Source organism: Apis florea, unplaced genomic scaffold (assembly GCF_048593485.1).
Source record: "Apis florea isolate Af1SG1 unplaced genomic scaffold, ASM4859348v1 contig_3305_pilon, whole genome shotgun sequence".
NCBI classification, from domain to species: domain Eukaryota; kingdom Metazoa; phylum Arthropoda; class Insecta; order Hymenoptera; family Apidae; genus Apis; species Apis florea.
In genome coordinates this window covers 20,782-44,337 of record NW_028256735.1, presented here as the reverse complement: position 1 = coordinate 44,337, position 23,556 = coordinate 20,782, and the positions used below count along the sequence as shown (strand labels likewise).

General features: G+C 26.7%; 3 protein-coding genes across 7 annotated transcripts in view; 1 reads left to right on the top strand and 2 right to left on the bottom strand.

Annotated features, from left to right (window-relative positions):
* The window catches only part of LOC100872343 (1-acyl-sn-glycerol-3-phosphate acyltransferase alpha), a 50,163-nt gene extending 32,582 nt beyond the window's left edge, over positions 1-17,581 (bottom strand). Inside the window, exons 1-8 of one of the 5 annotated variants that reach the window (XM_086911502.1) lie at positions 17,422-17,566; positions 16,456-16,549; positions 15,617-15,907; positions 13,401-13,716; positions 12,876-13,041; positions 11,877-12,804; positions 11,004-11,056; positions 7,877-10,876 (exon numbers count right to left, since the gene is read on the bottom strand). In XM_086911502.1, the coding sequence (XP_086767628.1) occupies positions 12,665-12,804; positions 12,876-13,041; positions 13,401-13,716; positions 15,617-15,801 (807 nt within the window). In that variant the 5' untranslated portion in view covers positions 15,802-15,907; positions 16,456-16,549; positions 17,422-17,566 and the 3' untranslated portion in view covers positions 7,877-10,876; positions 11,004-11,056; positions 11,877-12,664. Of the gene's footprint in view, positions 1-7,876; positions 10,877-11,003; positions 11,057-11,876; positions 12,805-12,875; positions 13,042-13,400; positions 13,717-15,616; positions 16,261-16,455; positions 16,550-17,421 lie in introns of all 5 variants that reach the window. The other 4 variants (XM_086911500.1, XM_031917816.2, XM_086911503.1 and 1 more) reach the window with 4 other exon arrangements.
* LOC100863974 (uncharacterized) overlaps positions 1-23,556 on the top strand; it is a 50,589-nt gene that overhangs the window by 7,517 nt on the left and 19,516 nt on the right. The window lies entirely within an intron of this gene.
* Positions 20,908-23,537, bottom strand: LOC100864085 (1-acyl-sn-glycerol-3-phosphate acyltransferase alpha). Its single transcript, XM_012489266.3, has 4 exons — positions 23,142-23,537; positions 22,307-22,619; positions 22,045-22,213; positions 20,908-21,956 (listed from the first exon to the last, which is right to left on the bottom strand). Exons 1-4 carry the CDS (start codon positions 23,300-23,302, stop codon positions 21,820-21,822), a joined length of 780 nt encoding a protein of 259 aa, XP_012344720.2. The 5' UTR covers positions 23,303-23,537; the 3' UTR covers positions 20,908-21,819.

Here is a 23,556-nt window from a genome sequence, read left to right as displayed (position 1 = left end):
TTATTGCAGGCCGCACCATAGGAAACATCGCGTTGTTCTCCAACGCAACGTCACAACAACGCCAGCATTATCATCGTGAGCGCATCCTCGGTCATCCACTTCGTGCTCGTGTCTCAGACGTGTCTCCCCTGTTCCATTCCCTTTTTATCGCATCACGGTTCGGTAACCAAGCTCGAGTGACACTAAATCCACGCAAAGTGGAACTGACCTAGCTGGCAAGAGAGTAGGATCACCACGAGGTGGACCGTTTTACGACTCTCGACCACGCTCGATAGATACTGTTATTCCTCTGACACACTTCGATACGAATACCAAATGAATTTCTGTCGATCGAGAAAGATCGGAGGAGAGGCGATTCGTCGAGTTGGACGATCTAGAGAAGGATAGATCGGTATTTGGCAGTGGGATCGGTCAAGGTCGAATGGCCAGGTTCATCGTCCGAATTCTTTCTTTCATTTTTCTGGGGAAATTATCGGACAGGTTTCTTTCCAGTTTCGTAATATATGCCGGATACAGCAATATATACACGCGTCCCTCTTACGTGGCGTCGTCATTCGGTTTTATCGGATAAGTGGGACGATTATCCAGAACGAGATGGTCTACCGGAACCTGTGACGTGCTAAGAATTATTATAACGCGTTAAGAAATTGTGTAATGATTACATTATGCTGATTCTGATCTGGCCTTCGCGCCATGTACGAGATATGGACAGAAGAAGGGAAATGTGCTTTATTTTTCGATATCGACAACATTATAGCTATTTTTATTCTTCTTCTTTTATTACACTAGATACTACTTAGGCCACTTTAGATGTTATCTATTATTAGATCAATCTTCGTGATTATAAGATTTAGGTTTCTTAATTATCTATAAGTGTTAGATTTCCAATGAATCGGGATTTCTAAGAATATAAAGAAAGGATAACGATGGCACGGAATTTTTTATTTTTTTAACGCTAAGCAGCATCCGGATATTCATACTGAAAAGACTCGCGTGAAATGGAATAACAGTGGCACAAGTCTTCTCTGTGCTTTGCTCGGGTACGTGGGGTCGCAACTCCCCAAAGGACTCTCGAAAGACGACATTTAACGTCGCTCGGTCCCCCCTGCGGAATTTTTAATGGTGCATGTACGATTAATAATTGCAATATTTAAAAAAAAAAAAAGAAAATTTCGATTGTGTGCATTTATTAAAAAGATTGAATACCGTTGATTCGTATGATATACGATAATTTTCTAAGTGACAATTTTATATCGTAAATATTTTATATTATAATTCCATAAATTTTATTATAACGGTAACGTTATAAATATATGTGTATGAACCACATTGGAAACCGCTTTTAGCAACTGATAATATTAACGAGTTGATAAGCTATAAATTCCGTTCGTCAGATAACGAAATCTGATATATCTAATAATTTTTATTTAACGATACATTAATTTAGAAATTTTTGAAGATATACAATGATGATATGTTCTCGCAGAGAGTTTTCTTGTTTTTAAAATAATTTTTTTTAATTGATTTCTAATTTACTTCGTTTCCGAGAAAATTTTATTTAAATGAAGAATATTTTCATTTTTTTCAAAGAAATAAGAAACGCTTATCTTTTTCCATCATAATTTTTTCATATTCGCGTGTTACGCGCAATTTGGAATCAAGATTAGAATCTAAAATGCGGAAAACATTTTGCCTGTTAATGAATTAAAAAGTTATTTACTCAATTGATGAAAATTCATCCGATCCGTTTCTTTAGAAAATTTTTTAAAAATTCTTCGCTACCGTTTTAATTGCTCAACGTTTTTAAAATATAATCTTCGAAATGTACATAAATAGATAAGCGAGACATTTATCCAACGCTCTGTAAAATTTTACGAACAAGAATAACATGCTGTTATGTATTATGAAATAATCCTAAATAATCATATCTGTGTATACGAACTTTAACGTAATACAATAACAATAGTTCAAGTAAAAACCAATTGTGTCATTCTTCATAATTGTAAACATAAACCAGTGATTTGAATAATATATCACAAATTAATTTGAATTCATTATCTTTATTCCAACGCGTTCCTTTAACGTGTTCTTATTATAGGGAAGGCTTTATAATTATCCATATGTTCGTTCAACCGTAAAAAGAGAAACGACTATTTTATAATATGAATTTCCATGTGGATTACTTTCGAGAATCGAAACACAGTTATACTCGTTTGTAATTATTTATATGGAAGATTGTATGATGAAAATTTTCGCGTCAAATAGATTGTAAACATTCGATGGATTGGAAAAATAATATCTCATTATAAGATTAATAATTAAAATTCTTTTAATTTTCACCGGATTTTAATTTATCTAATATAAAGATAAAATAAATTTGAAATGTATTTATGGAAGAAAGGTCTTGCAAAAAAGAAAACCATGTCGCGAAAAAGATTGAAGAAATTTATAAAGCGAGGATATCGAAGGATAGGTATTTGCCAATTTTCCATACGAATCTACGCTTTACACGAATGAATAGCCTCGAGAACAGAAATATTGGCATTGATCGTTGCGCAGGTATGCGGTCACGATCTTGATCTTCGAACACACACAGTTCTCCATTCACGTACGAGGTTAGTCAAGGATTCTGCCGAGATTAGTCACAAAGTGAATTTATAATACATATCTATAAAGTTGGATCGATCGCCATTAGAATTATTGACTGACGAAAAATTGTCATGATACTTTTTGACGTCTTAGAATATGATAATATAATTATACCAAAATAAATGAATATTAAATGTTATTTAAAAATAATAAGCGTATCCATTAATCTATAATAACGAAACTTAAAATGTTATTTCAATTTCAATTTCAAGTGAAACAACAAATGCACATACTTATAAAGTATTATCAAATCAAATGCAAGCAATTAAAAGCCAATCTGGTTAATGAATGGAAATCGAGCATAAACATTTAAAAGAATTTTTAAAGTCAAATATAATGAAGTAATATTAAATTATAACTTCAAATCCTTTGAATTCAAGTAACTTGACTATTAGTCCTTTATTAAATGCTTATAAATATCTTAAATACGTTGATTATATTCCTTACCTATAAATTATATATCAATAAGAGTTTTAAAACTTGAATATTCATCCTCTTCTGTTCCTTCTAAAAAAAAAAAAAAAACTATTATTTTTTTCCAATAAACCAACTTAAGTAACATCTATATACCATTATTACGTGCTCGAACGGAAACCAGAACTATCACTAAACGTTTCTGAAGTGGCAAGAAAACATTAAGAAGATATCAATTTAGAGCGATTAAATTCAAACGATATTTCAATTGTATTATCAATCCTTGATTGATTGACCCTGCTTTTAGATCTCGATCGAAAACATCGTATTTATAGACTGGTTAAAAGCCAAGGTAATAATTAGATTCCTAGAAAACCGGCAGGTGTATCCAGAAAGAGATATACGAAGGTAACTAGTGACCTTCCTTTTTGTCTAGCCACCATAATGGTGGACAGTTAGGTTCAACGGACCCGGATTATGAGTCTCTCTGTCTCTGCATATATATCTGGACATGCTCTCAAAGTCACGTCCAACTCAGGGTTATACACAATGGCAAAATTCAATTACGAAGAATTGAGATACGATTGAAATGATGGTGGGATCAATATGATTATATTAGCGATGAGTCGAATGTAATGGATCTTTGATTATCTAGGATTCACTGAATGTATATGTGTTTTTTCATTCGCTCTTCATACGTGTAAATGTAATTATTGTTTGTATTATATAGTTGAATAATTATGATGTTATCAATGTATGATTAGATTGTATTCTTCTCGATTATTCTTCGTTCATCGTTCAGTGAGGAATAGGGTCAAATGTAATTTTATGTTGTTATTATAGAAATTATATTTCAAGTCCTCTATATTTAGCCATATCGTCATTCTTATCATTTTGATATAAATACAAGTAAATTGTTTGAAATAAAAATAAAATATTGAATGTTAAAATTGATTTAATTAGAGGAAACAATATCATTTCTTTTTCTCTTAAATAAAATGATGCTATTTATAAAGAGGATGTTCTTTGAAGAAACAAAAATGGATATACTTTTATTTTAGAAATTAGATGCTGAAATTTAATTTCTCGACAAAAAACAGAAAAATCATCGTCATTTTTCAATTGTTCCTTTATGCTATATATAAAATTCACATTTACATTTTTATATTAGAATTCATTTAATATCATATCATTGAATCTTCGAGCCAATTTCTCTCGAAAACAGTAAAAGTACACACGATATTTATACATTTTAAAAATGGTAAAATCTTCAAGATCCTATATCGATTGGAAATCCTGAATCTCAGCTGCATCGAGGTCCTGAAAGACCTAGAAGGTCAATCCAGCACGATACATCACGATCTTCTGGTACCTTCCGGTTCATAGTAAATCAAGAAGAAACGCCTTTTCGTTTTATTTAAGTCGTTAACTCAAAGCGATTATGAACTTTTTTCGAGGACGTTGTCACGTAATTCCATTCTATATAAGGCAATCTATTCCCTCTCCTCGACTCGAAGGATCTCAGGTCATGAGAAATCTACGTGTTCTCGATCAATGCTTCGATCGATTATGGATAGAAACGCTTATTATGTCGTTGTTACGTCAGAGTTAACGGTTAAAGACCTGCGAAGATAGCAAGCTTATTGATTGACTTACGAAGGATATCGTTTCAGAAGGTGTAATTTATTTTTCTCCTTGAACGGTGTGATGAAACGTTGTAATTTAAATAATGTATGTTTATTCTTCTGTTCTCTTTCTCGTTAATTGGATCAATGATTTGAAATTTTCAAAAGGAAATATCGTACTTATTTTGAAAACTGAAAAGATTCAATTAGTTGAACTAATTTAATATAGGATGGGACACATCTTTTATTGAGAGAGATATTTATTGTTCTTCCTTTTTTTTTTTTTTGTTCATTGATTGATGACATCTTTAATTTCTGATTGAAAAACACTTTGAAAATTAAAGTAATTTGAGAGATGAGAAAATATAAAAAAAAAATATTCAATCAAATTTCAACGAATAAAATTCCAACAAAAATTGCATAAGACATCTAAATCTAAGCTTAATTACGAAAAAAGATGTGTTCATACGTGTTTTCAGTATAACGAGAAGATTTCAGTTAATTATCCCCACAATTGTCGACAAAATGGGACACGATAAAACAACACGCATACGACTGTTTCACTTTCTTCCTCAATGAAATCAAGACTTACGACATTCTGAAACGTGGAACAGAATGAAGTAATACATAAAAACAAGTAGTATGTGCCCTCTTTTTCACATGATGCACGAAGATGCAGGTTTTTATTCTGAAAACCATTCTGAAAGATGTGTCTCTCTGCATTATTTATTTAATTGGTATTCGTTTAAAAAGAAAGATCTTTGTAAAATCCTTTGTACATTTACGCTGTACGAATGTTCCTACGTGATCCTCAATGGAATCACGTAGATGCAAATTTTCAATCATTCCCAGCATTCGTACTTCCGGTCTCCTGTTTCGGCGATGCTGTATCCGGTCGAACGATTCATTTACAATTGATCAGTTTTTATCCCTCGGAATCTGTTGTAAATTTTCTTGAAAAAAATTGATCGAATAAAATTTTGTAATAGAATTATTGTGTATATATATGTTGTAAATTTTATATTAAAATTAATTGAATATCGTTTATGGATATTCAGTATGTTTTACAAAAAAGTTAATTGCGTTAATTAAATTAATAGTAATGAATACTAATCGCAGAGAATGATATAAGTTATTATAACTGATTGTAAGAAAAATATCCTTTTTTTTCTTTAATTTTAATAATTTAATAATTTAATAAAATTCTTGGATATTTTTCTACATTATCTATATTTTTATAGTATTTTCGAAAACTATCCATTAAAATATTCTTCTACATTATGTTTATAAAAATTAAACAACTTTCATGTTATTAATCGTTTAGAATAGATTTTTAAATTAAATATCTTGGTAACATCGAATCATTATTAATTAATTTTAATTCACAAATATAACGAGATAATTTATATTCAAAGAATTCACGCTTCCTTCTATGAATCTTAATTCGAAGTAGGGAAATGCTCGATTGAGCATGTTAATTGCATTTTTAATCGTTCACCATGATTTCATAATGAATTCTTTACGTTATTCAATTTCAAAGCGTGACTCGTATTACCAATTAATTTATTTACTACCATCAAGTGTTTCTTCTTGATCAAAGTTCTTTTAAAAATTTCATGATTTTATTTTTTCAAAATATCTAGCGATAGTTGGTTGTATATTTTTTATCATTCATAAAATTGTTATAATATTTTAGATAATATATCTAATAGAATAATATTTTAAATTCAAATCTAGAATTCCATCTCTCTAGATTTCCATCTTATTTTAAATGACTGTATCGTATTTGTCATTGATCGATACAAATTGTAAATTTGATCAATACACATTCTTAATTTTAGATTAATTCTCATTATCTATTGCTAAAAAAGAAGAAATAAAAATTGAATAAAAAAAAGTCGAGTTAAAAGGATTAATGTCATTCAAAGAATCTACTTTTTTAAAATCATCAAGCTATTTCATCTAATCATTTACTATTTCACTATATTATAAAAAATTAGTCTATAATTCAATCAATTTACAAATTGTTAATTTTCTTAATATTATTGGTTAGTAAAGTTTGCAAAAGGAATTAATCAAAGAATCAAAAAAAAAATACATTTTTAAAAAACTTGAAAAAAACTGAAATGTATCCTAAATTAATCCTAATGTTGTAGATTATATACTATATATTGTATATTTACTGTATTCAATGAAACCATAAAATCTTGGCTCGAGAAAGAGAATCTGCTATTTTTAACAGCTATTTGCTAACTCATTGAGTCTATATTTATCCCGAGTCAGTAATGGATCTTCGAACGAGTATCTTAGCAGAAAAATGCGAGGTCTCGATCGGTCTACTTTTTGCCTCTCCTCTTTACTTTTCCTCTTTGTCGAAGATCAACTCGAATAAAGGGAGGCCGTGAAGGTCTATATACGAATGCAAAACATTAACCATTGGCGCTCTCTGATGCATCACAAGGAGACACGCACAAGTGTTTATTTATTTATTCTACTCCTATGATACATGCGATTTAACAGGAATTTATGATTATTTATATAAGTTGATTTATAAATAACACAAATTTTTTTCTTACCTTCTTTTTCTATTTTCTTTTTTTCCTAATATTGTATATCGATGCATAAATGTTTATAAAAAATAGACTTCCAACAAACATAATAAATTATAATACACATGACGAATTATTTAGCACAAGTTTTTCAGATACTTATATGCGTGGAAAAAAATATTCTTTAACCTAATATTCTTTAATTAAAAAACAATTCAAATGAGGTTACATTACACTTGGATATATACTGCAAATTTACGATTCATAATTTTTAATGCATCCTATTTTGAATCGCTTAATTGTAGGTTCATCAAGATCGAAAATTCTTATCTTATCTTATTACAAATAAATTTAATCCAAAAATTCTGATTTTAACGAAGATTGGAAAAAGAGCATAATTATATATTTCACTGTTTTTTCCTTCCATATAATAATTTTAAATGTCCAATAACTTGATGATCTATCATTCTATCATTCTAAAAAGAATTCCTGCACAAAATTATGTTCGAACCGAACCGAAGAGATAGTTAATTTCACGCTTTCGAAAAAAGATTTTCACGCGTAAATCCATTATGCTCTACATATACACAGAAATTATTAATTCTCGACACAAAAATCAAATTTCTCCAAACAATATACCTTTTCTCCTATACGCTGTAAGTAGAAACAGAACTCAGACTCTTCGATTCTTCGGAATTGGCATAGGGATCGCGATTACAATCCCATTCTGAGGGCGTCGAACGATCTAACCTCGGCACTGGGCACTCGTTGCAGCAACCCTGGTACATACCACCTGGTAAACGTACGTGCACGTTTCTAAAGAGACTCATTAAGCGAGACAAGGACGAGAGGTACGTCCTTGAGAGATCTTTGCACCCGTGGTCGCATCTTCTCTCGTCGCGTTTCCTTCGTGCCCCATCGAAGGCCGTGAAACGACTCCGCCCAGGTCATGGTCCACGCACCTGCGTGGATACATTGCACCTGTACCAATAAACCTTTCTCGTCTTCCCCTTCGTCCATCTCCTCCTCGAACCACTTTTAAATGTGGTGTGCTTTTTTTCTATGGCACAACAATTCTTATCCACACGATCGAATCCCTTGATTCGATTGTTTCCAGGCAGAGAAAATGGTTTAATGCGTTAAAGGTTTCTTATTAATTTGATAATTTGATAATTTGTAGAAAAAAAAGAGATCTACTAATTATCGGTACCGTTATTTTTAAACATTGCCTCTATAAAGTCACAAACGACGAGTCGATTCAATTTATCGGCTCTCATTTAATCCCATGATTCATGACTTTCGCGAAACGATGATTTAAAGGTGTTGATTCGATGATAAGCAGGATGATGTATGAGATCGATTCTCAGATCGGTTCATCTTCCTCTATATTTCACGCACACTCTTCGCGAGTAAAGATTTCTTTTTGTTGCCAGAAATTATATACACAGGGTGTATACGAAATAAACTCGAATTTACACTTTCGTTTAACGATAAAAATCGATGAAATCTGGATCAACGAGCCTCGACCAGATTGATTAAATAAAATCGTACCATAAGAAAATTCTTAGAAAAGTAAATTATTCAAAATTCCAAATTATAAATGATAATAAAAATATCTTTTATCTGGATTTCGAAGAAAAATTTCAAAGAGCAAGAATAATGTTTAAAAAAAATTTCCCAAATCCAAAAATTCTCTTCGAATTCCATCTATCAAACACACCCTGTATAATTTAAATATACTCACGTATTCGTCTTCAACGTTAACCAAACAAATCCTTCCTTCGATTCGCCAGCAAAATTCAATGATACAACAATGGACCATCATCGATCATCTCGAGCGAGAATGGACGAAGACAGAGACGTTGAAGGTAGTAAGTTGAAAGGAGAGGGAGATACGTATAGAAAATATAATTCCGGAAATTCAACCGGTTCCATCGTGCGTAAAAGGTTCTGGTCTACGAGTGACGCGTTAATTGAACGCGTTACTACGTTTTTGAAGAGGAATTTATGGGCAGAAACAGCGGCGTAGGAGATGATGGTGGAATCCAACTTCCGGATTATTAAATTTCGATCGTGGCAACGCACTTTCGCGATAATGGCCATTTCGAGAATCGTGTAGCTGTTACCACGGTTTCTGATCCACATAGTTGGACATGCTCGGTAACGTGGATTAAGTAGAGGCCGGCTAATTTTTCTTACAGCTCGCCTGCTCGGGGGAAAAAATATGTAACGAGGGAATGTAATGAATGCGGGGAGGGGAAAAAGAAAAGAAAAAGAAATGTCTGACGTTCCATTAGAAGAAGCGCCGATCTGTAAAAACAAGCAAACGTGACATCGAAAATCGTTGAAGAGATGAATTGTTTAATTGTATTCGTTTATGATAATTAATTGATCTCGTTTCGACGATGTTTCGTTTATTTACGATTTCGTTGAAATTCCTTGACTCAGCAATGCCTAATAACAAATAATCGATATTAATTTATATGTATTTTAATCCCGTAATAGCACAAGATATTCAATTTCGTTATTTTATATTATTTTATTTAAGTGTATAATTTGACAATAAGATACGATTATCGCGCAATAACAACGAATGTTTTATTCTTGTGTTAATATTGTTAACGTTAATATACTCATGCAACATGCTCTTTGAAGAATCCTAAAAAGCAAAATAAATACAAAAATATTGATTAAGGCTTATTTAAATTATAAGCAATTTGCAAAATTTGCATTAAACAAAGACAAAGATAAAGTGAAACCATTATACCGCATCTCGTTCTGTCTCTGTCTCGTTTCATCTAACGCAAACTTAAATTGGTCTCCACTTTAGTTATTGGGATAACGAGGTGGAGGGTGTGCGATAACTCGATCGAAACCTTATGCCTCAAAGATTATAATGATTGTAGTCCAGATTACAACAAAATATTCGTAATTTCTAGATATTAACAAAAATTGTTTCTATCTAATGACGAAATTATAATGTAATATTAGTATCATTATATCTAGTATCGATCAATTCGTAAGGAAGCAGCTTTTTAATAGGTTCACCCGTTATATCGTGACGTTTATATATCTGTATTAACAGAAAATAAGTGGCGGTCGCATATTTACATATACGCTTACAAATTCTATGTGATGGTAACAATCTTTTTTTGCAAATATCTCGAAAACTAAAATCAAGGGACGAATATATAGATGAAAAAAGTTTTTCAAAATCTCGTCTTCTACAACATATCCAAAAATCGTCGAAATTCCTTTTTCAAATAATTATCAAAAATTAATATGCTGAATCGAGCGTATAAAATCACTTAATCAATCTTACGTGACTGAAAATAACAATTATATATATCAATGAGAAGATAAATATTTTAAAACATATCGAGACACCTGTTGAGAGACTCAATGAATGAAATTCGACGTTCGTTAGGCACGTCGAGGAAGCCGCAAAGTCCTTGAAGGCTTCGACGTTTTTCTTTGTAACAAGGCAAACATTCTCTTCGCAGAAATCTTTTCAGGGCTATTCCAAACGAACGTCGATACTGTCCACTGTAATAGCGATTCTAACGGCGAACTCTGTATCTTGTGCGAGTCGCCGTTGGACATTCGTCCTTCGGCGGAAATTGCATAGTTCTTTTGTCACTGAAACAAGCAACATCACCGGTCGATTGGTTTCGTGAGAAAATTCTCTGAATACTTAATTCGAAATTAATCGAACTTCGTTTAAAAGATTTGATATTTATTAGAGATGGAATTAATCATTACTTACATTTTTTTTAAATTAAAAATAAGAAATCACTTTTTCTTAAGATCGAATTGGACCTACAATTAAAAAAATGTAAAAACTTGAGACTTATATTAATAATGCTCAATTCAACCATGTATTGTTCAATATAATTTAAATAATACGAAATAAAATTTACTTAAACGAATGTTAGTTTTAAATTTTGTTTCAATAATTTCAGAATTATAATACTTCAAAAATAATTGGTAGATAATAATACAAAAATTCTTGAATCAATTTTGTAATATTTATAACATATAATGTTATAAACATTACAACAACTATGTGATGCGAAACATATTAGCAAACGAGAATCGCGGCACAGACTCTGCTCTTCGAATAAAAATTGTATCATTATATAAGTAAAATAATAATTTATTTATAATTATTCTTTAAGTTTTATTAAAGTAAATACTTTTAATATTCCATTGAAAATTTTATTAATTATAATTTTACGATATTAATTAAAATTCTAATTAATTACGTAAATTATTAAGTATGCAATTTTAAACGTGATGCAAATAGCAAAAATATGATAAATAATTACGAAGAAATTTTTTAAATAATTACCTTATTTTAATGAGAATACCGAAAGAAATATCTTTAGACTAGTCTTTCCAAAATTGCATCATTATGAGGAAATATTCTCAAGCATAATGAAACAAGTCCAACAAAGAATCTTTTCAACGATGAGGTCCAACATTTTTAAAAAGAAGAAGAAGAAGAAAAAGAAAAAGAAGAAGAAGAAGAATACCCAAACGGCCTTCAGAAGAAGAACATTGGAATCAACCTCCTAATGAAGCGTACGAGAAGACAAAACACTATAGTTTCGTTACGAGTAATAAACAATCAACATACCGTACGATTACTCTTCATTTCTTGCTCAGGCGATTTCATGCAAATGTTTCGTGAAAACACAGTTGTTCTCTTTCCAAAGAACTGACCCAAATTACAGATCACTAGCATTTAGAGCACATTAACGAGATCACGTCGTGATTCACTGTCAGCTGAGAATTGCATAAATCAGCATCGATTACTCGGTTCACTTTCAGATCTAATTTAAAGATGAAACGAATAATCAAAAAATATTTTTTGTTAAAACAAAAAAAAAAAAAAAAAAAGATATAAATCAAAGTTCCAAATACAGAATTAATTATGTATGGATATCGAGTTCTGATCTTATACTGATAATTAGCTATAAATATGTACATATGCTAAATATACAAGATAATTATAACAAATTATATTTGTTTTTCCTTGGATTTTTTTTTTGACGTCTTAGAAATCCAACTATCAATTTTTTTTCATTTTTTTTTTTGTCATATACAATATGTCATAACAGAAAAACGATTTGATAATATAAGTATAAAAAATAAACATTATAATTAAAACAATAAAATTTTATATCATTGTGTTAGTGAAGATCTGTTACAAAAAAAATTAAAACTGTCTTTATTTAGTGCATTGTATTCTGATCGTTCGCAATATACACCAGAGATATTATTTTGTAATACAATGACTATTTGAAAAATATTGGATAAATATTAAAATATGTAAAACTATTAAAATAGTGACAATATAAAGAACAAAAATATAAAGAAGACTAGTCCTCGATTTACAACCATAATTAAAACAACTATTTCAATTTAGGAAGATTGTATTTCAAGATTAAGTTCACGTAAAGCCTCGATCATGACATTTCGTGTTTTTTCCATTAATTTGTTAACATCATCAATCGTCATTCCTTCTGTAGATATTGCTGGTAATGTTTTAATGATAACTCGACCTTAAGATAATTAATATTCATTATATTTATACTAAAATAAATCTTGGTATTCATGCATAGATAAAACTCACCAGAATCAAATTTCTTTTCTTTGGAAGATAAAAAATAATAAGAAGAAAAGACAATTGGTAATATAGGTATTTGACCATGTATAGCGGCGTAAAAAGCGCCTTTTTTAAATGGATGAATTTCACCAGTATTTCGTCTGGTACCTTCTGGATATATCCATAATTTGATCTATATATAAAGCATGCAAAAAATAAATTTATGTACACAATGAAAATTATGAATTTCTATTAAGTGTTAATTTTATTCGTGAGATTTTTAAAGATTAATCCCAGAAATTATTTATCAAGTTGTAAGTAATTAAAGTTTAAATTAGACGAAGTTAGGCTGCAATAAAGTTAGATAGGACTATTTCCTCCTCGTCTCATTTAAAATAACATAACATAAAGCTAAAATTTAATAAATAAATCTTAGTCAACATTTTCATATCGATTTTTAAGTTTGTTTTAAATTCTAAAATTAATCCTTTTAAGATATCCGACGAATATATTAACATTATATTGCATTTATTAAATTAAATTAACAATTACCTTTTTTTCTTTGATGTATTTTGCAGTATCATTTATAAGCAATCTGGCTTTTTCTGGATTTCTTCTATCTATAAATATCAATCCAGCTAACCAAGCAGCTAAACCAAACGGCCAAACATAGAAAAGTTCTCGTCTTGCTATAGCTGTACACTTTTTCATTATTGGCCATATTTGATACATTCCCAAAATATCTAAAGCACTTTGATGATTTGATACTATAACACATCCCCTGTCTTGTTCTAAATGTTCTTTTCCCCTTAACTCCCAATGTATTTCCATAAATTTTGTAATCCAAGAACATGTATATGATGCGATTCTAGAATATTACGTTGATAACGTTGATAATTAATATATATTAATATAAATTAATATAAATAAATTATATAATATAATATAATATAAATAAATTAATATAAATAAATTAATATATATTACTTATACATAAAAATATAATGTCTCGTACATTATATTTATAATATATTAATTCATAATGTAAATTAATTTTACGTAAAATTAAAATTTAAAATTTTTTATCTTCTATTTGCTCGTTGTTGCATTTGCCTGGGACATATTATTTAAAATGTATAAAAGCTTAAGTGATAAAGCAAAAAAGAAAAAGAAAAAAGAAGAAGATATAGAAAAATAAAGAGAGAAAGATAGTAAAATAAAGAAAAACAATGGTAAAAAAATTGGCCAATTTTTAAAGTACTAAGAAATCTAAAATGTATATAAATTTCGAATTATTTCTATTCTAAATTGAATTTATTAACATATTATGTAACACGAATAAATATAAAGTTCTCTTTTCACACATTTTATTAACTTTCTAATCTAATCTAATATTTTTATGATATATTGATATTAAACAAAAATACTGTAATAAAAGTGCTGTGTTTGTGTGCACAAAAGAAATGAACAATTGTCTATTGTCGGATTAATTAAGATCAATAAATTGTCTTTAATAGATTAATATAGATCTATATATTTGCCAGTTGGAACAGAATACCACGGAGATAATAATATACAGAATATTTCATATAAATGGATCTAGTCATAAAGAAGATAAAATAAAATTGCATCTATAATCGATATTATTTATTCTAATACCATAATATCAGTCAAAATGTTAGATATCATTATTTTTTTCTTATTATTTTAATACTTTAATATTAAATATTAATATTTATGTATTAATATTAATATTATGTATTAATTTGCGAATTTTAACTTTGAATAAGAATTCTACATACAAAAATAAACGAAAAATATAAAATGATTTTTTTTTTTTTTGTATAAAGGTTTATATTTGAATAAATTGAATTCAAAAATATAATTTTTTATTCATCATAAATAGGCAAATATCTAATTAAATGTTGATTACTTGAATTATCCGTATTTGATTAATTGTTGACTATTCGTCATGTTTCAGTTTGATAACATTTTACCAATTACTTAAGTATATCTAAAATTAACAAAATAACATTTAATAAATTTTCAACTTTTTTTAAAAAACAAAGCTTCCAAATTCAATTTTATTTTTAATTTTTTATTTTATTTTCAAATTATCTCTAACTACATTCATACCATAGATTATGAATTATTTTCTATATGATTTTCATAATAATTTTGTTTTTTCAATAATAAAATTTAAAATTATTATTATTTTTTTTTTTTTTGCAACATTGTAATCGAGTTTCATAAAGGATCGGTTAGAGGATTATAAAAATCTAGATAGATGGACGCGTAGAAAAAATTTAAAAATTAATTTTTCTAAATGGAAAAAAGTTTTAATTCAATTTAGAATAGCAAATTCCGAGTATTTTTACGTAAACATTATATATTTCATAATTGTTTCTAATTCAATTAAATTTTAAGTGTGTTCATAGAATATCTCTTTTTTTTTTGTTTTTTATATAGATAACTAGAATAATCTATAAATATTTTTTCATTAACAATCAAATCAAAAATTGGCCAATTTTTACCATTATTGTGTTTTATGTCGTTTATTTACTGCAACATAGTAACATAACTCAAAATAAAAAAAAAAAAAAAAGAAATTAATGTTTCTACTTTTCCTAATAAAAATCTATAAGTGAACTTTCAACTTGATATCTCACGATTCAAACTTATTTTTCTTGAAATTACAATTTTTGCGTTACGTAAATAATATGTCGCAGCAAATAATACGTATATTCAAAATTAGTGCGATTACTAACAATAGATTGTGTATATTTTTCGGTCGAAATATAAAAATTGGCAGCACCAAAATTACAATTACATTTGAAGCTACAACGTAGAATATGTATTTGAAATAATAAAGAAAAGTTCCATTCTTTTTATATAATAATGTCAACACAAGGATGAAAATGACGAGGAACATCTCAAATTTCAAAAATATCATTTTCAATGACGAAAAATGCAATATTTCTTTTACACTTTACACTGCACTATCACACTTTTTTTTTACATAATGTTTACACCTTCTATCACGGACGAGTATTGAAGCACTGAAAAGTATAATCAAAATCTTATGTCTTTATATGTGAAATAATGTAATGTAATATCTTTATATGTATAATCTTTTTTGCATTTTAATTGCACTTAATAATGCTCTGGAGTTTTATTATAGCTGACGACTTTTTTTTTTTTCACTTTGAACTTTGCTCTTACTCATTTACTTGAATACGTGAAACAGTTTTTTTTTCTTTTTTTTAAATAATATAAATCCAATTTTAAAAGAAACGAGTATTTTTAATTAGACACAGATGTCTTATTTCTATATTTATAATCAATGTTATATAATCCTCATAAATTTGAAAAAAATTTCAGCTGTTATTACAAGAATTTCTTTAACTGGAATCTATTATAATGAATAATTAAAACAATTTTCTAATCGTTAATTAATTATCAGATATCATAAATTTTTTATGTACCGTCATTAAAATCTTTACAAAATTATATATTGGAAGAGATAGAAAATATATTGAATAAGATTTAAAAGGAACGAATTTCTTTGTTTTTTATCGATATATTTTTTTTTATCTGCAGTACTCACATGGATAGTTATAATACATTAAAATAACGTGAACAGTTAACGCGTTAATGGATATTGCTTTCTAATTAATTTCAGTGAAATTAATTCTGATTCACTTTCAAAAAAGAAAATAATCATTATCAAAGTCCAAAGTAAAATATATGTAAATATTTAGTCACTATTCATTTCACTGTTTATAATATGTATTGTAGAATTTAAAAAAAAAATTGATAACAAAAAGATGAAAATTTTATCTCAAAAATGAAAATCTTAACTTAAATAAAACTTATTATTATTACTGTATAATAATCGTATAAATATAACAAGTTTTATGAATGTCAAATTTGCATCATAATGTGTTTTTTTTTTAGGATTTAATAATAGAAAATGATAATTATAAGATATTATAAATTTCAATGTTTCAGATATTTATAAAAATAAACGTGAAGAAACAAGAGAAAAATAATAAAAAAAATGATTTTAAAAAAAATTTTTAAAATCTGAAATTGTGCTTTTCATAAAGTTAGAGTTTCATATAGAAAATAATATAGAGAAGTAAGTTCATACATTTATAAATGATAAATTTTTTCTTTGGAATATACATAAATAATTAAATAAAATATATAAATGAATTAAATAAAGTAAATAAATATATGAAAAAAGTGACAAACAAATAATTCGTTTCATAACTTCTGTCAATAAAAAAGTATCTTATTGCAAAATATCTAAAAGAAATTCCAACAAAATGAAAAAATCTAGCAGATCCGTATATTCATCAATTATTTCATCATAAAATTTATCAAAATATATAAAACTATGCTAAAATCAATATTGAAAAATTTCATTAAATGCTTTTCAAATAATTAAAACTATTGTAATTATAATTTTAAATATATTGCAACTTTCAACAAATCAGAGAAGCATGAATTTCGCATAATTTGAAAAAATAAAATTCAACGAGCAAAAATATTAAAAACAAATACGCACGGTATTATTACGAATTTGACACATTTTCGTTCAATTTTTAACTTTGCTCGTAACTTTGATCATACTTTGCACTATTCGAGATTTCACGTTTTGCTATCGCTTTTACTTATTCGTACATGCTTGTTTGCTTATCACTCTCATACACACATCTGCTCCCCTTCCTACAATCATTCTCTTTTATATTCTCCCATACCAACTGCCGTACTCATCATTCATACCAATCTCACAGCTTGAAATAACAAGTTAATAATAGGATGGACGATTTGAAATTTCTTTCTACAGAAAAAAAGAAAAAAACAATTTAAGCGACATTTTGAACAATTCAATGTAAAAAAAAAAAAAAAGAAAGAATTCAATTGTGGAAACGAATTTAATTGTGAAAAGTATAAAATACTCAGGAATTTCTTTGACGTCCACACAATTCGAGATCGTACTGTTAATGAATGGTTTTCATAGTTTTCCTTTCGATGAATCTTATCTCTTCCATGAAAAGAATCGATTCACGATTATCCCCATGCTTCTCCATGTGTAAATAGTATACTAGACACGTGTAGCACTATCATGCATTCGTCACGATCAATGAATTTTTTTACAATTGCATTCAAATTCCTTGGAACAAGAAGAAATGAGAGAATATTCTTATTTGTGTAAAGAGCTTAGAAAAAAAAAAAGATACAAATATAGAATTGAAGGCTTCGTAAATATTTAATATTTTAAGAATTAAGAAATAATAAATATTCTTGAGGATTGAAAGTTTCCACGTTTCCATGTTTTCAAAATTTCATGTTTTCGCGTCTTTTCCAACGTCCTTTGATATTGATGGTAATTGATGGTTTTAATAATAATTCGACTTTGATATCATTAATTTATAATCAATATTTATTACCAGTGTTTACCCTCAAATTTTAATAATTTTTCTTTAAATTCCAATGTATCGAGATTGTAATTTTTGCGATTGTATTGCAACAATACGTTAAATTTACGTAAAATTCGAATTTCTCAACAAGAAAAATTAATAAAAACACAAAAGAGCAAATGAGAAAGATATACAGTAATATAAATTTGAATTCGACATTAAAATTCTTAAAAAAAAATATATATTTCTTTTTTTTAAATAAAAGATAAAATGAAAATTATAAAAATTTGAATTTTTTCAATTCGATGTTCAATTGTAATGCGAATCTCTTTGAAACATACGATCTCGACGACTCGATCTCGACTGTTGCTTAGGCTATTATATTTATTTAACTTGTTTTTGCTACGTCTATTCATTGTAATTGTCAATAGATTTAAATTATACTGAGCTTAAGATATTGAGTCGTTAGATAAGATTGAATCATTGTAATTCAAGAGAGACATGAAATTTCGACTGAAATTTAAGCTAATATTATTACATTAATAAAACAAATAAGACTTACCAGAATCGAATCTCTCTATTTTGGAAAATAAAAAATAAAGAGAAGAAAACGCAATTGATGATACATATAGCTGAATTTCATTAGTATTTCGTCTGGTGATACATCCTCTTCTGGATACATGATTTAAATAAAATATAATAAAAATATGCAAAAAAAAGAAATGAATATAATAAAACAATGAAAATTTTTAATTTTTAATGGATGTTAATATGTTCGTGAGATTTTTAGAGATCAATTTAAGAGATTAAAATAATTTATATACACATATATACGGTTATTTATTAAGTTATACATACGTAATTGAAGTTTATATTAAAAATGAATGAGATGAGTTCAATTCTATCATACTGCTTCATTTGGCCAAAAATTGTAACTTAATAAATAGATCTCAGCCAAAATTTTTATATATCGATTTTTATATTCGTTTTGACCTTTAAATGATTGATTTTTGAAGATGAACGAATATATTAACATCTTATATATTATGTTAATTAAATGATTAATTACCTTTTTTTCTTCGATATACTTTGATAATATTATTCCTAACCAATCAAGTTTTCTCTGAATTCATTGTATATCTATAAATATCAATCCGATAATCCAAGTAAAAAAATCAAATAGGCAAACATAGAAAAATATAGAAAAATTCTCTTTTTGTTATAAATATGTATTTTTTTATTGCTGGTCATATATTTTTAAAATATAAAATATATCTTTAATTAAATATATCTTTAATATTATTATACAAGCTCTCATATATTATATGCTTATAATATTAAGTTAGATGAAATTAGAAATCTTTGGGCTCATTTAAAAACTTGTAGTTTCTTGAATAATTAAAAATTAATAATTGATAACTAAAATAATTCAATAAGTGAGCTTCCAATTATATTTTACGATTCAAATTTTTATTATTATCTCTACAATATATTAATTTTGTATAATGCTCCTTTTAATATTTCTATACTTCAAATTATAATGTAAAAATTATATCAGATTTATTGATTCATCATTCTATTCAACAATATTTCATAAGTTCTCAATGGAATTTTAACGATTGTAACAAATATACAGAAATATTAATCTTTCTCGATAAAATATTTTAATATCGATCAACAACCTGTTTGTTTGCAGATTATTAACATTCGATTCTTTAAAAATTAAAGAAAGAAAAATCACTGAATAATTCTTGCTCGAATTTTGTAGCGATTTCTTATGCCTTTCTTTTGTATTTTTAAATAATAATTAATTTATTAATACTTGATAATCGCTTCACTCGTATAATATCAGCAACATATTCACTATCGTTATTTCTTGAAATTTATTTGTGATATAAAATCATTCCAAAATTATTCCAGTATTCATCATTAAATATTATATCGTTTGAACATTGAAATTTATTTACGATAAATACTTATCACTTATTTTTCTGGAGCTCAATAAAAATCTCGACAAATTGCTCGAGTAAATGTTTGGAAAATCGATAATCGGTGACTCGGATTCGTTTACTTATATAATATAATGTTTGAGGAATAAGATAATTTACAATTGATAAAATGACTATTATTGTCAAAAAACGATCTGAACAGAAAGAAGAAAACAATGATATCTTTTGGTAAATGAACTGAAAAATTGCAAAACATTTATCTCAAAATCTTAGAAGTGAATTTATTTTTTTTATTATCAAACATATACATATATATTATTAATAAATCTAAAATAAATAGATAGTAAACATAATTTCTTTTAAACATTTTTTATTAACGTATATAGAAATTGTTTAATATTAAGATATTATTAATTATTTAATTAAAGATATTATATTTTCATTTTTTTTTTTTATTTTGCACACATCCATATTTTTTTATCTTTTTTACACATTTGCTTTCTTTTTCACAAATATCCTTTTTTACATTCTTCCATACGATTTTCCTCATCATATAACAATCTCAACTAAAATTATAATTAAGTAGATAATTCAAAATTTTTTTTTAAAATTTTAAAGATTTAAGTGATTTATATACAATTTGGAAGGTTCATTCCAAAAGCTAAATTAAATAAATGTAGATTATATAAAAATGTCAGTTGAGTTTTATTTATTAAATTATTAAACAATTGAAGTTTGCGTTACATAAAACGAAATACATAAATGAAGTAAAATAGCTTATTGTGATACTGCTCTGTCTCACAATCTCCCTTCATTTAACACAAATTTTTTTACTTATAATTTTACATAATTTTTTTACATCATAAACTCGGAATCATTATCATATTTCTCTGCAAAATGTTAACAATCTCTTACAATTTAAAATTTCTTATTTTTTATATTACAAGTTCTTTATAAGCTTTTTAATTGCACGTATGTAATACATTATATATTTCTTATTTTTGTATATTCATACTTTCTCAAGAAAAAAATAATATTTATAATAAAATTATAAAATGTTAATACTTTTAAAAAAAAATTCGTAATATCATATATCTTCATATTATTGTATTAAATTCTTCTATAATTTATTTCAATTGTAATGTAAAGATTATTCAAGTTTATATTCATGCTTATTATAAGTTCATATATCATACTTTTTTTTTTAAATGCTTCTTAACGATATTTCAGAAACTCTCAATTATGTTTTGATGACTGTATAATAAAAATATTTTTTTCTATAAAATATTTCTTTATAATCTTACAATTAGCGATATGTATTATCATTATTTCTTAGATCTATCATTGTTTGTTAAAGATAAAAATTTAAATATTACATAAACAAATATAAATATAAAAATTGATATATAAAAATATCACTCTCTTCGTCTGATTCCAAAAAATATATATCTCTGATATTCAAATAACCAGATATTTTAGATATTCAAATTGAATTACTTTTAATTACAATAGAGAATTTTGTTTATAATAATATAATTGAATATCTATTTATATATAATATGATTGCTATCATCCAAAAATATTAAAAACACTTCAAGATTGTACTTCTTTATTAATTTTATCAAAAGTATCGATCATAATGTTTCGTGTTTTTTCCAACAATTTATTAATATCGTCAAACGTTAATCCTTCCGTAGATATTGGTGGTAATGCTTCCACAATAACTCGACCTTGAAATAATCAATTGTTAATTTCTATTTTAATATTAATTTTTACGTATAAATAAAATTTAATGTTTATATAAATGAAAAGACTTACCAGAATCAAATCTCTTTTCTTCATTTGATAGAAAATAATAATAAGAAGAGAAAACAAGTGGTATTATAGGTAACTGGTTACGTATAGCAATATAAAAGGCACCTTTCTTGAATGCGTTAATTTTACCATTATTACGTCTAGTTCCTTCGGGAAATATTAATAATTTCATCTATACAAAAGAAAATTTAAAGAAAATATTATTATACGATATATTTTTGAAAATGATTTTATTTGCCTGCATATATTACGATTATTAAATTACCTTTCTTTCTTTAATATAATCCGTGGCGTCGTTAAGAATTTTTCGGGCTAAATTCGACTTCCTGTTTATAAATATCACTTTACCGAACCAACAAGCCAAACCACTTGGCCAAATATAAAAAATCATTCGTCTTGATATAATTGTGCTTTTTTTCAAAAACGGCCATATTTGATACAATCCAACACAATCTAAAATACTTTGATGATTCATTACTACTATGCACGGCCTCTTTTGTTCTAAATGTTCTCTTCCTCTTATCTCCCAATTTACTCCCATGATTTTGGTAACAGGAGCAAATGCTAATGCCAATGTTCTGAAAATATATTTCAAAATATATTATTTAATGAATAATGTAATATCAATAAACAGTGTAAATAAATTAAATTATCACAATAGTGACAATAAAATTAAAAATTTATTATTATTATTTCTTTTGTAAAAAATTTAGCATATATACAAAAATTAACTTTCATAGGATTCTTCAATTATCTATAATAATAAATATAAGAGATATAGATATTTCAAGAATTGTTTTTTTTTTTTTTTATTTCATTCACTTTATCACTGATTCGTAGGAAAAAAAATATTTCTTATCATTGAAATAGAAAAAATTGTTCATATTTTGTTTCATCGACACATGTCTTAAGGAAGATATTTAGAAACATGCGTGTCTCCGATTTGTTGAAAATTATTTCAGTTCTAGAATGCACTTTGCTATTTTAATTTCTATAATATCTATGTAATATTACATTTTATATATTTCTTTTTCACATTACAAATAGTTATAAATCAATTATGAATTTAAATATTAAATATACTTCAAATAGTTACTTACAATAAATTTTTTTCGTTTCTTGGTAAAAATATAAAAATTGGTAATAAAAAGAGCGAAATTATGCTCGTGTATAAAAAGTAAATACCGAACTTTATATAGAAACGAAAAGTTCCACTCATTTTATATAAAACAAAGGAAATAGATATCAATAAAAGATACATCCCGAAATGAACAGATATTATTCTTTATTTTAAAGTTAAATACACTAATACACTAATATAATTGTATCGCACCACTAAAATCAATATTGTAGCTTGTTAAAAAAATACAGATATTAATACATTGATACAATTTTAAGAAATATAAATTAAGTTTGACAAAGTTCTTTTCTGATATGAACTCTATTAGTTTCAATCACTAAATGACTATTCAATATTCCATGCTCTTACATTTATTTATTATAAATATATGCATC